This window comes from Chinchilla lanigera, unplaced genomic scaffold, assembly GCF_000276665.1.
Source record: "Chinchilla lanigera isolate Chin_1 unplaced genomic scaffold, ChiLan1.0 scaffold00059, whole genome shotgun sequence".
NCBI classification, from domain to species: Eukaryota; Metazoa; Chordata; class Mammalia; order Rodentia; family Chinchillidae; genus Chinchilla; species Chinchilla lanigera.
Genome location: NW_004955460.1, coordinates 7,783,831 through 7,797,015, shown reverse-complemented (window position 1 = coordinate 7,797,015; position 13,185 = coordinate 7,783,831). Strand labels below are relative to the sequence as shown.

The 13,185-nt window shown below is 48.0% G+C and overlaps 1 protein-coding gene across 1 annotated transcript in view; it reads right to left on the bottom strand.

Annotated features, from left to right (window-relative positions):
- The window catches only part of Tbx20 (T-box 20), a 62,594-nt gene extending 59,891 nt beyond the window's left edge, over nt 1–2,703 (bottom strand). The window contains exons 1-2 of the mRNA XM_013521111.1: nt 2,368–2,703; nt 1,533–1,719 (exon numbers count right to left, since the gene is read on the bottom strand). Coding sequence (XP_013376565.1) covers nt 1,533–1,719; nt 2,368–2,703 — 523 coding nt within the window. The remainder of the gene's footprint in view (nt 1–1,532; nt 1,720–2,367) is intronic.
- Between the last annotated feature and the right edge of the window lie 10,482 nt (nt 2,704–13,185).

Genomic DNA, 13,185 nt, shown 5'->3' with positions numbered 1-13,185 from the left:
AAGCCGGCAGGGCCAGGACTTCCCACGGCCTGGCTGGGGGCGTCCTGCTGGCCTTGCTCAGCCCAAATAACTCACATTCTCTGAATTCGCAGGGTAATCTGCTTCATGGGAGCCCTGTAAACCAGGCTGACACACACGCTGAAGCTGCACATGTAAATATTTGCGCATCTCTCCAGCCTGTCTTTCTGGCGATTAGGAGCCTCTTGGTAGGTCTTCAGAAAAAAGAAAAAACAGCAACAGCAACAACAACCCAAACCAAGCCCCATTTCTCCCTGAACCCTTCCCCAGCCCCTGAAATAAATTGGGCGTGTGCATATGTGAAATATCGGAATAGTTCCTTGGAACATTTATGCTGGGAACAGAGCAATGACATCAGGGAGTTCTGATTTGGGGCTGTCCTGGTCCTTAGCTGGGTCCTTTTTCACCAGGTGCCTCTGGAAGTTGATGAAGATACATATTCTGATGACTCCATCCCCGTGCAAAGTGTCTACACTTTAATGTTAGGGTAAATTCGTAAAGCTACATACAGACTGGTGCTGGAAGGCTTTTGCCCAGTGCTCTACATCATCTCCATTTGCTTTCCATGGAGGACAAATGGGTCAGGCTTGGGGGAGCTGCACATCACTTCCTCCCTCACTGAGTCCCCCAGGAGACCCAGCTTGGGATCCTGCCCCCAGGTCTGGGTCCAGCTCCTGACCCAATCCAGGTCCTGCAGCTGGGTGCTCAGCAGAGCCAAGGCTGACTGCCGGCAGGCTTTCAAACTGGACCCCAGGTTAAGAACAGGAGCTTAGCTTAGATGCCTCTGAATCCTTGGCTGGTTTTGGACACCCCAGACCCAGTTTAAAAACCCTTGGGCTATTAAAGTCACCGCTATACACACCCTCCCCTCCAGAAACTAAATCTTCTCAAGGTGACATTTCCTTTGTTGAATGCAAGGTACACATGGTTTCTTTCCTGTCACAAATGCTTAGCTTTGTTCAGGAATGAGGATTTTCCTCAAGAAGTGGAGCTGTTTTCTTTTTTTCTTTTCAGAAGGGCAATGTGATGGTTAGACTCTGATATGTGCAGTGTAGTACACTGTGGTAAATCACTTAGTTTCCAATAGCTCGCTGTAGAATTATGTATCAGTCTTTAACACTTGCCATTGTGTTGCTACACAGAGGAAAAGCCATGTCTTGCCTTAGTTGTCTTAATGACCCCCGTGGAGTTTGAATAATATCAGGACGTGGACATTTACAGAAAAATTCAGGGAGCAAAGGGAAAGGCAAATTGCTAGGCATCAGCTGCCACCTCCTTCCCACTGCCCAGGAGGCTCAGCCAAGTTGTGGGGCTCTGCGGGCAGGAAATCCCCAGTGTACATCCCATTAAAGTGACTTACAAAGCAAGGAAGGCTGAGCCGGCTGGAAGAAGCAGGCAGGAACTGAGGAACTGAAGAGGTCCCATGGATCAAAGCTGGGCACAGAAGGGAGCTGCTTTGGTGTCCCCACGTGTGCATCTTGTAGGCATTGAAACCACGGCAGGAAGACACAAACTGCAGCTTCGCATCAGGGGCACACTGCCCTCCTCTTGGATGTATTGCCTGTGCAGATCGGTACTGTGGTCTAAACACGGGGAACCAGTGCCTTGCACAGAGGTGCTGTGCAAGGGGGATTCAAAGCTCTCCCTGAAGAGGCCAGTTTCTAAGGTCCCTTGAAAGCCTGGGTTATCAGGTAAAACCACCTTGAGAGGTGGAACAGGGCAGTCACATGAATACACATGGCTGTTTGGGGTCGTGGAAGGGTGGGTTTGGAGGAGGCTTTGAATTCTGACCTGAATATGCACAGACCCTGTGACCTGTAGATTTCATAGCATTTCAAACTTGGGTTTCAGCATTGCCATTAAAATAGGGCCAAAAATTCATTCCTACCTAGAAGTCAGCTCTGTGGATTGATACAGCAGTGTGCATTGTGTGTGAAATACTCAACACACGAGTAACACCAAGTTTTAGTTATTTCCCTTAAATTCTGAACTGCAAATTTTTGATCACAGACACATCTCTTCCATGCTCAAATAGAGCTCTGGCGATAATTTTGGTACCTAGACAGAGAATGGGGCCCGCATGGTGTTACTGGGACTATTACTTACATGGGGCCAAGCTGTGGTGTGTAGGAATGTAAAATTCCGTTACTGGTCTGAACTCTGTTATATGCCTGCTATAGAAACCACACTTTCAAATTCTCATTTGGAGCCTTCAGAACTCAGAAGTTTTTATTTGGCCCCAAGAACTGTCCAGGAAGTCATCGGTTTTCTGCCTTGGGCATTGTCCCTATTTAAGCACTGCAGTGGCGGAGAGCCGAGCTGGGGGCGGCAGGGTGCTGTGTGGGTTACCCTCGCCAGCTGCATTCTGCAGGCGCTGGGTGAAGCTGGGCTTGGCCGCCGGGGAATAACGCAGAGCGGAGACCGATTCTCAGGACCAGGGATGCCGTTCCCAGTCTCCTGCCTCTTTCCTGGGAGACACTTTAAAAGCAACAATGCGGACCTCGGTGCCTTTGGAATCCTAAATTTGGCTTTGGAAACAGGAAAGACGCTCCAAATGTTGCGGAGAGCTAGGCCACTCTTCGCGCCGGCCGAGGAGCGGAGGACAGGGCGGTTTCTGAGCTCCGGGAGCCGGGCCCGGCCAAGTGCCGAGGAGCGAGCGGCAGCGTCCCAGCGCGGGCTGAACATGCGGCCCAGAAGGAGCAGCGTTGTGCCGACCCGGTGGCCCTGGGGCTAACCCTTTGGAGGGGCCCCGACCCAATCTATTCTTTAGGATGAAGCAGGAAGGCTGCTCCTCCAGGGCCAGGTTTTGTCGCCGAGGGTCCCGGGTGCTGTGCGCGGGCGATCGGCCTGGAACCCCCGTGCTCGAGCACCGCTGTGACTCCAAGAAAAGCGGTGTCCGTGGGTCCCAGGCAGTTGGAAGGCATCCTCAGAGCCCGTGTCTGAGGGAGGGAAAGTGTTGGAGCTCTTGGCGCCGCGATGTCCACAGCCGGCCTGGGTTTAGGGAGTCACCAAGGCCAGCGCTCGGTCTGAGTGAGACCGAAGGTCGCACGGGTCTCCCAGCCGGAGCCGTCGCTCTCCCCTCCTCCCCGGGCCACAGGCGGCCCCGCTCTTCTCCTGGGAGCCTGAGGCAGCAGGAAAGATGCACTTTGGACTCCTGCTCCCCAGCTCTTCCTCTCAAGGAAACCCAGCGCCTGAGTCGGGTCTGAAAGCGACAGCGTCCCAAGAACTATGAAGAAAAGTCTTTTGTGATCCCCAGGCATGCCAAAACCAGACCTGCCCTCCCGACACGCTGCACCTTCCACCCGCTCAGCTCAGCTTTTTCCGCCTCTCTGCCACTCCCCTCTCCCTTCTCTGGCCTCTTCTCCCCTCTCTTCTCTTCTCTTCCTCCTCTTCTCGTTTTCTCTTCTGCTGCCCTCTTTCTTCTTTCTCTTCTTCTCCTCTCCTTCTCTTCCCTCCCCTTCCTCCTCCCTCCCCTCCTCCTCCTCCTCCTCCTCCCACCTTCCCCTTTGATCACCACTGCCTTCTGCACCCCACTGCCTGGCTGTTGACAGCTGCTGTCTGTTTAAAACTTACTTATTTTATATGTCCTGACTTTTTTTTGTTGTTTGACAGGAACCTCCCTTCTAAAAATTATTAGAATATTTTCTTGATTACTGAGGTTTTTTTGGACATCTGTCAAAATTTTAGGCTCTGACCCTCATCCTGGGGCTGTCAGGAAGATTAAAAATCTGATCAAATTTTTTTCTGGTCATAAGCAGTAAGGGAGGGACTCCGCCCCAAACTTGTGACTTTGAAAGCACTGTGCCTGCAGTCATGGCACAGGCTGGGCTATCAAGCTGGGGAGAAAAGCAAGAGTAGGTGCTTCTGCTTGGGAATGACATCTGGGTTGCAGGGGTTCCCGGGTAGCCCCAGCCCACACCCTAGGCCTGCACAGGGTCTCCCTCTAAGCTGGACAGGGTCCACGAGGGCCCTTTTGAGCTGGGGTTTCTTGGGTGTTTAAAACCAAACTCAAACGAAATGAGACAACCTCTGCAGAAGAGCAGCCACTGTTGTCTTGCTGTCACCTACCCTTCCAAAGCAGAGCCAGTTTTGTGGGTGTCGCCCAATCAGACTTGCGGCGGTGGACATTTGGGAAAGTGATTGCCTTCCTCCAGAGCCTGCGCTATCGCTTCTCGTTTTGGCTGGAATATCTTCCTACATCTTACAGTTACTTCCCATCTTTGCTTTTTGACAGAGACAGCTGTTTGCTGACAACCTCTCCACATCTATGGCACAGGTTTGGGTGATCCTAGGGGGAAGACCTGGCAGGAAGTAGCCCTGTAAGGTTTCTGCCACTGACCCTCATAGCAAGTCAGGCCGGAAACCCAGGAGTGAAGTTCATTTTATTCCCAGCAAAGTGGCAACATTCACCTTTCCTGGGTTTGGATACCAATTCCCAAATGTCAGCAGGTTCCAGACAGTTTGAAATGCGTATTACGTGAGAGAACAAGGCTTGTGTATCTAATAAAAGATACAGAAGGCAGAGTTCAGTATTTGTTTATTCGTCAACATTGCCTCTCACTTACTCTGGGCTGGGCTGGGCTCTGCTGGGCTCTGCTGGGTGCAGTGATCAGAGCCCTAAACTTCCTGCCTCCTGCAACTCGCAGACTGGTAAGAGACAGGGATGGTGCCCGTGGAAAGAGACACAGAACAGAGTGGTTTCATAAAGGTTTGAAGAAAGTAGTAGTGGACTAAGTTCAACCTATTCAAGGGCATTCATTCATCCTGGGCCAGGCACTGGCTTGTGGATGTGGGATGAGGTATGACATTTTGCATAGGATCCCTGCCCACCCAGGGTTCAAAGCCTACTGTATTTCCCAAAAATAAGACCTAGTCAGAAAATAAGAGCTGGTCATTACTATGGTGATGGCCAGTGTCCTGCAGGTTGTACCTCACTATTCTCTTGTTCCGTGGTTACTCTGTAACTGGAAGATGATTGGGGCTGTCATTTTTTATTTCTACTTTTCAAGGCTGATTACTTTCCATTTAGTTTTTATTTGGAGGAAAGCACAGGTAGCTTGGAGATGTATTTTATTTTAAAAGTTTTCTACTAGTGTGTGCTTACACTACATAATGATTACATTCATCACTGGAAGTTGGTACATGCACGTAACATATCTTAATTCTTTTTATGCCATATCCCTCCCCCTTTCCCTTCCTTCTTTCCCCGAGACTGTGGAAAGCTGAGGCAGGAAGATGTTCTGTTCATCCCAGCCTGAGAAAGGCAGCAGTTTGGCAAGACCTTCTCTCAAAACAAAACAAGAAATAAAAGAAACTTTAAAATGTTGAAAAAATGTGCTGGGAGTGTACCTCATTATGAAGGTCCTGCATTCAACCCTAGTAACCCCCTCAAAAAAGCATCAGTGTGGAAAACATACATTACATTCCCCTCAGTAGTTTGCTTAAAGAACCCCTAGGATATGTGGGCGAAATGGCATAATGGTTTTTTTTTTTTTTTTTTTTGCGGGGGAGGGTTTCCGGTACCGGGAATCGAATTCACGACCTCGTACTTGCCAGGCAGGCGCTATGCCGCTGAGCTAAATCCCCAGCCCGTGGCATAATGTTAAATACACATAAGGCAGAAAACTTGAATGGAGGAAACCCTTTGCGGAGAGGGGATTGGGATCCGACAACAGGCTGTGAAATTAGGTTACTGATTAGAAGATCACAACAAGGAATGAGGAGGAGGTGTGCGAAAGAACCACAGTTTCAAGCCTGCACTTCGGGGTTGGAGACGTGTGGCTCTCGCGCCTCTGTGGTGGGGGTGGAACGCCTGAGTGGCCCAGCAGAAGGGGGCAGATACCTGCAGAAGCTGGGACAAGGGGCCTCCGGTGCGCAGGACTTTCCTCCGTTACCTCGCACGTTGAAGGATTCTGTGTATATTTCAAGCCCAGGAGCGTCAGGTTTTCAATGCACCGCAGAGAACATCTATTCTACTTAGCACAAACGCACGAGGTCGGTAATAAGTCAGGCAGCGTTAGGGTGTGCAGGTTAGGGGTGCAGACAGTAGGGCGCGCAAGGTAAAGCCCCTCACTCGCCCGCCCACGCGTGAGGAGTTTCTGGTGGAACAAGACGCACCGGGTCTGTGCGACCCAAGCCTGCGTTCCTCAGTGTGGACCTCTAACCCACATCGATTTCTCCTAACTTGGTTTGGAAGCGGCAGCGATTTGGAGGAGGAGCTAGGCTTTCTTGGTGTCTGCAAGCAAAGGTTTCAGAGCCCAGGAACACGCGCAGGGCTGCGCTGTCTGCCCAAAGTGATCCCGAGACTCCGGCCCACGTGGGCAGCTGGGATCCGCGCGCTGCGTGCAGCTAGCACCTTCCCGGCCCGCAAAGCACAGGGCGAGCACGGGATCTGGCGGCCTTTGTCATTTTTTCTTTTCTTCTTTTCTGAGTTATTACCTAGTCACCCGCAGGCTCCTTGGGGTAGTAGAGACCTCGGCCTGAGGGAAGCCCCGAGGGTCCGGGGCTGCACCCCTCCGCCTGCCCGGTCTCCGGTCGTCCCTCTGCCCTTGAGCTTTGGAGGCCGACTGCCAGGGATCGCGCAGGCAGCTTTGCCCTTTGCTGGCCGGTGACCCGGGGTGATCCGTGCCGCTCTGAGCCTCAGTTTCTCGGGTTGGGAGGGGGAAGAAAGGCCGCGCAGCTGGGCAGGCGTGCCGAGGTCTAGGCCGCTCAGGCAGAGCAGGACGTGCAGAGCGCAGGTTGGGGACCCGGCCTCGGGCTGCAGCCACCTCCTTCCCCCGCAGCACCCTTCTTGGTCCGAGGACTCCGCCCTGAAGATGCGCGTCGACCCCGGTTCTGTCCTCCCCCAGGCTAGGGGTCGGGGTACAGGCACCCAGACGGCCCCGCCGCATAATCAGGACCATTATCAGACTGAGCTCTCGTGTGGCGCCGGCGGAGCTTTACCCCGGCAGCGCAGGGCGGGGAGGGGGTGGGGTCCGGGACCAGCCTGTCTCAGCCGCAGCTGCCTGTGCTTCCGGGGCATCGGGAGCCTGGAAGCGGCACGAACCATCTCAGCCCAGCCTTTTCCAGGCTCGTTTTATGAGCATTTCATTTCCCAGCTCTCCATCTGATGTTTGCAGTCGGGATAAACCACTGAACTTTAGTTTCCTCATAGGAAAAATGTGTCTGGACGGATATTTAACTCAACACTTGCGACCTGTGTGACTCTAACAAGTCACTTCACTGCTCTGTGCCCCGTCAGTCCTAAAGTGGATGGCTTTTAGCACGCACATCATCAGACTGCACACACCATGTGGAATGCCCGGCAAGGCACTCCTTAATTGTAGGGTGCTTACTGTTCGTTATTCGCACTTTTGGTTTTGGTTTTTGTGCGGGTTTTTTGGTTTTGTCTTTGGGTATTATTTTGTTTTTATTTTAGAAAGAAAAAAACAAAATTTCAAAACAAGATAATAGGGTAGCAATGGTTAATACATTGCGTATTATTATCTTTAAATTAGTTACTCAGAGTACAAGATATCGGCATTTAATTGTCCAAACAATACTAGCACAAACCTTTCTTTTCAATGAACTAAGAGAAATTAGTAGTATAACTATCTTAATTGTTTTGTATGTTGAGACAGGTATTCACTAAGTTGCTAAGTTGCCCAGGAAGTAAACCGATAATTTGTTGGAATTTGTAATTCTCCTGCTTCAGCTTCCCAGAATGCAAGGATTACGCACCAGTTTGCAAATGTTTTTACAAACCACAACGTTTAGTAGGTTTTTTTGTTTTGTCTTTTCTTCTGGTACCAGGAATCGAACTCACGACCTTGTGCTTGCCAGGCAGGTGCTTTGCCGCTGAGCTAAATCCCCAGCCCCAGTTTAGTGTTTTTTTAAAAATCTCCCTACAAGCATCCAGTTGTCTCCTGACCCTAACCATATTTCTGTGTGTGTGGCGGGGGAGGTGCTCCAGTTTAGGCTTAGGGGAAGAGGGGTGTTAATCACCCAACAGCCTCTTCTGGCCTCCAGAGCTCTCTCTTGGTATTTTCTCCACAGTGCCCTATTGATGTCCCATTTAAAGATAAAAGCCCAGCTTCAGAATCAGTCACCATTATTATCAGATGGTTGCTAAAAAAAAAAAAAAAAAAAAAAGAGCATTCACAGCAGTTTCTAATCAGTAAAGTATAATTAGCAAAGCAGGGCTAATTATTAAAGTGACCTCTTAAGTGCCGAATGTTTGTGAATGGTCCTTAACGGGATGTGCTGGGCACACAGCCCAACCCTAAGGACCGCGTGGGAATTCTTCTTCCCACACTCAGCTCCAGCCAATGCCTGGCTCCTGTGCTCCAGGTACCCAAAACACATCCCACGTTCTGAACTAAGTGTCTCCCTCTGACATGCAAAACCATAGCTCATAAGAATGGTTAATATGCTTCAAGTGCTAGGAAACAGCTAAAGTGTTTTCCCTATTTTCTTCCAAATTTGACTGTTCCCATTTTACAGATGAGGAAACTAAGGCACAGGAAGACAATATAACTTACTACAAATCACTCAGCTAATAGATGGTGGGGGTTGGCTTGAACTAGTGCCTGCCTTTCTCCTAAAGCTCTTAAACTCTTCTGCTTCTCTAAAAGTACTTTGAAACCCATGGCAATTTGAAGTTGGAGGAAAAAGCAACCTCAGGAAGTCCCTGTGCTTCTGAGGCAGCACCTAAGGAGGTGGGGGGCTACAGCAGCTGGCGATCTGAGAACTGTGCCCATCAGCCACTCACCTGAGAGCCACAGTTTACTGCTCTGAACAATGACTTACATCGTATACCTGTTCCTTATATTGTACAACTAACATTTAGTGAGACCTAGTGTATGTTAAAGCCCCTGTAGGTGTTTTTACAGACATCCTATCATTTTCAATAAATGTCATCAGTGTCACGTTATAAAAATACGGTCTACTTTTCAGGCTTTTGTGATGATCCAGTGAACTGAATTACTTGAAAGTAAGACCATTGTTTATTCTAAACACTGTGAAAACAGTACATTTCTAAGGACAGCATTTGTCAGGGCGTGGTTCAGTCTTCCTGGACCCCTGAGTTTTGTGTTTCTTGGTTCCACCCAGAGGCTGGAGTTAGGGTCCCTGGTGTTGAAGTACTTAACCGAGCACTCTGAAGAGGCTGCTCAAGTCCAGTCTTCCTCACAGCCCTATGGTCTTTAGGGAAACAAGAAACAAGAAAATTTAAAAATTTTTCTGTTATTTAGAATATACAATTTTAATCGATGCATGCATCATCTCAGCCCACCTTCCTTCCTTAAAATTTTTGTTTCATACGTGGAACATGCATGTCATATATAGACATGTTGCCCCATCCCCTCTCCCCCCACCAAAAGAGGGAATCAATTGTGCAGATCTGTTCATCTTAAAAGTCCAGTCTTCCTCACGGCCCTATGGTCTTTAAGGAAACAAGAACTTCCCACCCTCTCTGAGAAGCTTTCAGTGATGAGTCAACAAGTCCCACAGTGAAACCTGTTAGGTTCCTAATTCCCCCTCCTACCCTTAGCCCGAGAGGGTGGCTTCTGCTTCTGATACAGCCTGGGTTTCCCAGGGGGTGGATCCTGGCTCTGCGCAAGTGAAAAAAAGAAAGCACCCACAATCCTCCTCTCTCCTTTCCCACTCCATAGAGGGCCCTGCTGGAGGTGGATTAATGCAGAGCAGAGATCAAGACATTTCCAGATGTTGGGAAAGACCAGAAGGTTCATTAAAATCCATCTCAAGCTCCACCTTGTGGATGAGGAAATGGAAGGTTGAAGCTGGGGTCAAGGTGCGACATGTCGGAAGTCACACTGCCGGTCAGGTGTTTGAACCCTGACTTCAAATTAACTCTGGACACAAGCTGTCCTTGGGAGTAGGAGTCCTTCTCATTCCCTCTCTTTGGCTCCCTGATCCATGCAATTTCTCCTGTATGGTGGCCCCCACACCTGGACTTTTCAGGAGTGGCCATGAAGTCTCAAACAAATTTGCTCTGAAAACTGAAAATGAGACTTGGATGATGGTTTCATTTGGCCTTGAGCTCAGAAGGAAGTGTAGAGTCTTGCCCTTCTCTGCCATCACACGAATTTGATTTCTGGAGGAGCTCCTCTTGGTCATCTTGGTCACATAGCAGATGTGTTTGGATTTTAAGGTGAACAGATCTGCACCATTGATTCTCTCTTTTGGTGGGGGGAGGGGGGATGGGGCAACATTTCTATATATGACCAGATGACATGCATGTTCCATGTATGAAACAAAAATTTTAAGGAAGGAAGGTGGGCTGAGATAATGCGTGCATCGATTAGAATTGTATATTCTAAATAACAGAAAAGTTTTTAAAATGTGGGTTTGAATTATCTTTTTTGTTTTGTTTTTTTTCCGGTACCGGGAATTGAACTCACGACCTTGCACTTGCCAGGCAGGTGCTGTGCCGCTGAGCTAAATCCCCAGCCCCTTATGGGTCTGAATTATAAGAGGAATTTGTTGGCACATCCATGTAAGTAGTTTAGGAACAGCTTCAGGTGAAGTGCGATTGAAGGCTAGAAGGAAATCTGGATGGCTCGTCGCTGGCTTGATTCTTGGTGTTGGTGCTATTTGGGGGCAGGCTTTTCTTCTGACCCCATGTTTCCTTGTTTGCACACATTTGGAAAATCTCTCTCCTTCGGTAGACCTCCAGAGAAAGGAGTCCAGGATATACCTTTTTGTCTCATTGGCCCTGATCAAATCAAATCAGTGTGCAACCTCTGAAATTTAGAGCCAAGGAAGTCCTCTAAACCTGTGGACTGAGACCAGGCTGGGAGTGAATTCATTACAGAGAAATGAGATAGCCATTGGTAAGAGAAGGGACAAGGGTAAGGGGAGGATTCCACAGAGGCCTACAGGGGTGGAAAGTCTTTACCACCAGCGTGGTTATTTTCTACCTTTTGAGAGCCCTGGAGTAATAAACACAAGCTCCCATATCGCAAGCCTCAGAGGAACTCTTCTCCCGCCCTGTTTGCACTTGCTGAATTAACATCATTTCTGCCAGACAGTTGGAACCTGCATATCTGACTATTTCTTAGAATCAGGGGCTGGGGATATAGCTCAGCGGCGTACGTGCCTGCCTGGCAAGTGCAAGATTCTGAGTTCGATTCCCAGTACCAAAAAAAAAAAAAAAAAAAAAGAACCATTGTTCTAGATGCTTTAACAGAGAGTCAATGACAAATTAATTGAGGATAAATGGATCATCTAGACAGTTAACCTTGGTGCTTCTGGCATTTTTGTGGCTTTTTGATCAACAAAGGATTAATAACATATTTTTAAGGCTGTCAATCATCTAATTACTGTGGTGGAAGGATTACTTGGTGGTTAATCTCCAGGGAATAAATACCATGTACAGCATTTATATTTTACATGAAGGCAGTGATTTAGACATATTTTACCTTTCTCTTTCTTTCCCCCCCTCTACTTTTCCCTCGGTGGCCCATCATGAAGTTTTAGTTGTTTTTCCAACTTTACTAACCTTCTGAGGAGTCAACCGTCCAATAAAACCAAGCAACTTTTGTATTAGAAATGGAAAGTCTGACATACGATTTGTGAGGTGCTGGTTCTAGTGAGAAGTAGACCCTTGAGAGCTGTGTAGGATGGAGACCAAGCAGCTGTGGAAGTAGAACACCAGCTGGCTGGGAATCTGATTGGGAATCTGTGTTGTAATGTGTGACATGTCAGAGGTGATGTTCAAAATGTGTTCACGGCACTACAGATCTGGAGAGTGGAAAAGCGTGGGTAGTTTTTTATACTTGCCAGTGACCGAAAACCAGCCTTCTAGGTTGATCTCTGCACTGTACTTGGGCATAAATGCCAGGGCAGCCCCTACTGTCTGCCTCTTATGGCACTGAGAAGGGTGACAGCAAACCCTCTACTTACAGGCTTTAGGGCATCTTAAGGAGCCACTAATCTACTAGCAGTAATCCAGGTTCTGTTTGCTTCTAATTGGAACTTGATGGGCATTTTCATTTAAATTACCGTAATTTTTCTGGTAAAGAGATAATTAAGTAAGTTCATTCATTCATTCATTCATTCATTCATTCATTCATTCATGGTCCTGCGAATAGACCCCAGGCCTTTGTGCATGCTAGGCAAATGTTCTACTACTGAGCTACACCCTACGTGTCCAGGAGATAAAATTTTATAATGGTATTTTTTGTTTTGAAAAGGTAAACTGTGCTGAACAGTCTCAATTTTTTTTTTTTTTTGGTCTTTTTGAGACAGGGTTTTGCTATGCAGTTCAGGCTGGGCTTGAGCTCACTTTGTAGCCCAGGCTGGTCTCAAATTTGCAACAATCCTCCTGCCTCAGCCTCCCAAGTGCTTGGGTTACGGGCATGTGCCACCATGCTCGGCTTAGTCTCGAATAGTTAAACTATTATTTAACCGAGTCATGGAGACAGAGAAAAAGCAATATTTTACCCAATAACAAATAAAATGAGAATACACATCTCAGGCTCTCAAACTTACTGGCCAGGGCGGGAACAGTGAGTGGGGAAACCAGCCTCCCAGATGGCTTCTAGTGAACCCACTTCCATCTTTAACTTTCAGCTCACCATAATGCAGAAAGATCAGCCTGCTATCTTAAAAGGCCACTGAGTAGAAGAAACCTGAAAAGGAAAATCCCCTTAGACCTCATAGAATAAATTATGTGGATCTGCTAAGCACACAGACAGACGAGCCCTCTTAAAAGGGAGATAACCACTTTAACTATTGCTTTGGAAAGAGAATCCATGCGGTCCATTATGAGTCTTATTTTACATTAGTGATTTTACACCAGTAAAAATAACTACCTAAGATCCTTCAAGGGGTGTTGCTTTAAAACAAAAACCAAACAAATTTGGGACCTGTTTACATTTTAAAGATAAAGTAGCAAAGTGGAGTAAAGAGGCTGTCAGATTAGGAGTCAGACCCTGGAATCTTCTGGGCTTCTCCTGAGTACCCTGTGCAAGCCTTGGAGCCTTTGTCTTTTCCATCTGTGGACATGCAGAAAAATGCCTGCCTTCTTCATAATTTTTTCAAATGTGGTAAACTTCACAATACTTTTGTGAGGTGCAAGTAAAATAATGGATATTAAATTCTCCTTTGGAAATCATAAAATCTAGCAAAAGATTAATTTGGAAGGTTGAAACAGGCTGATGGGGG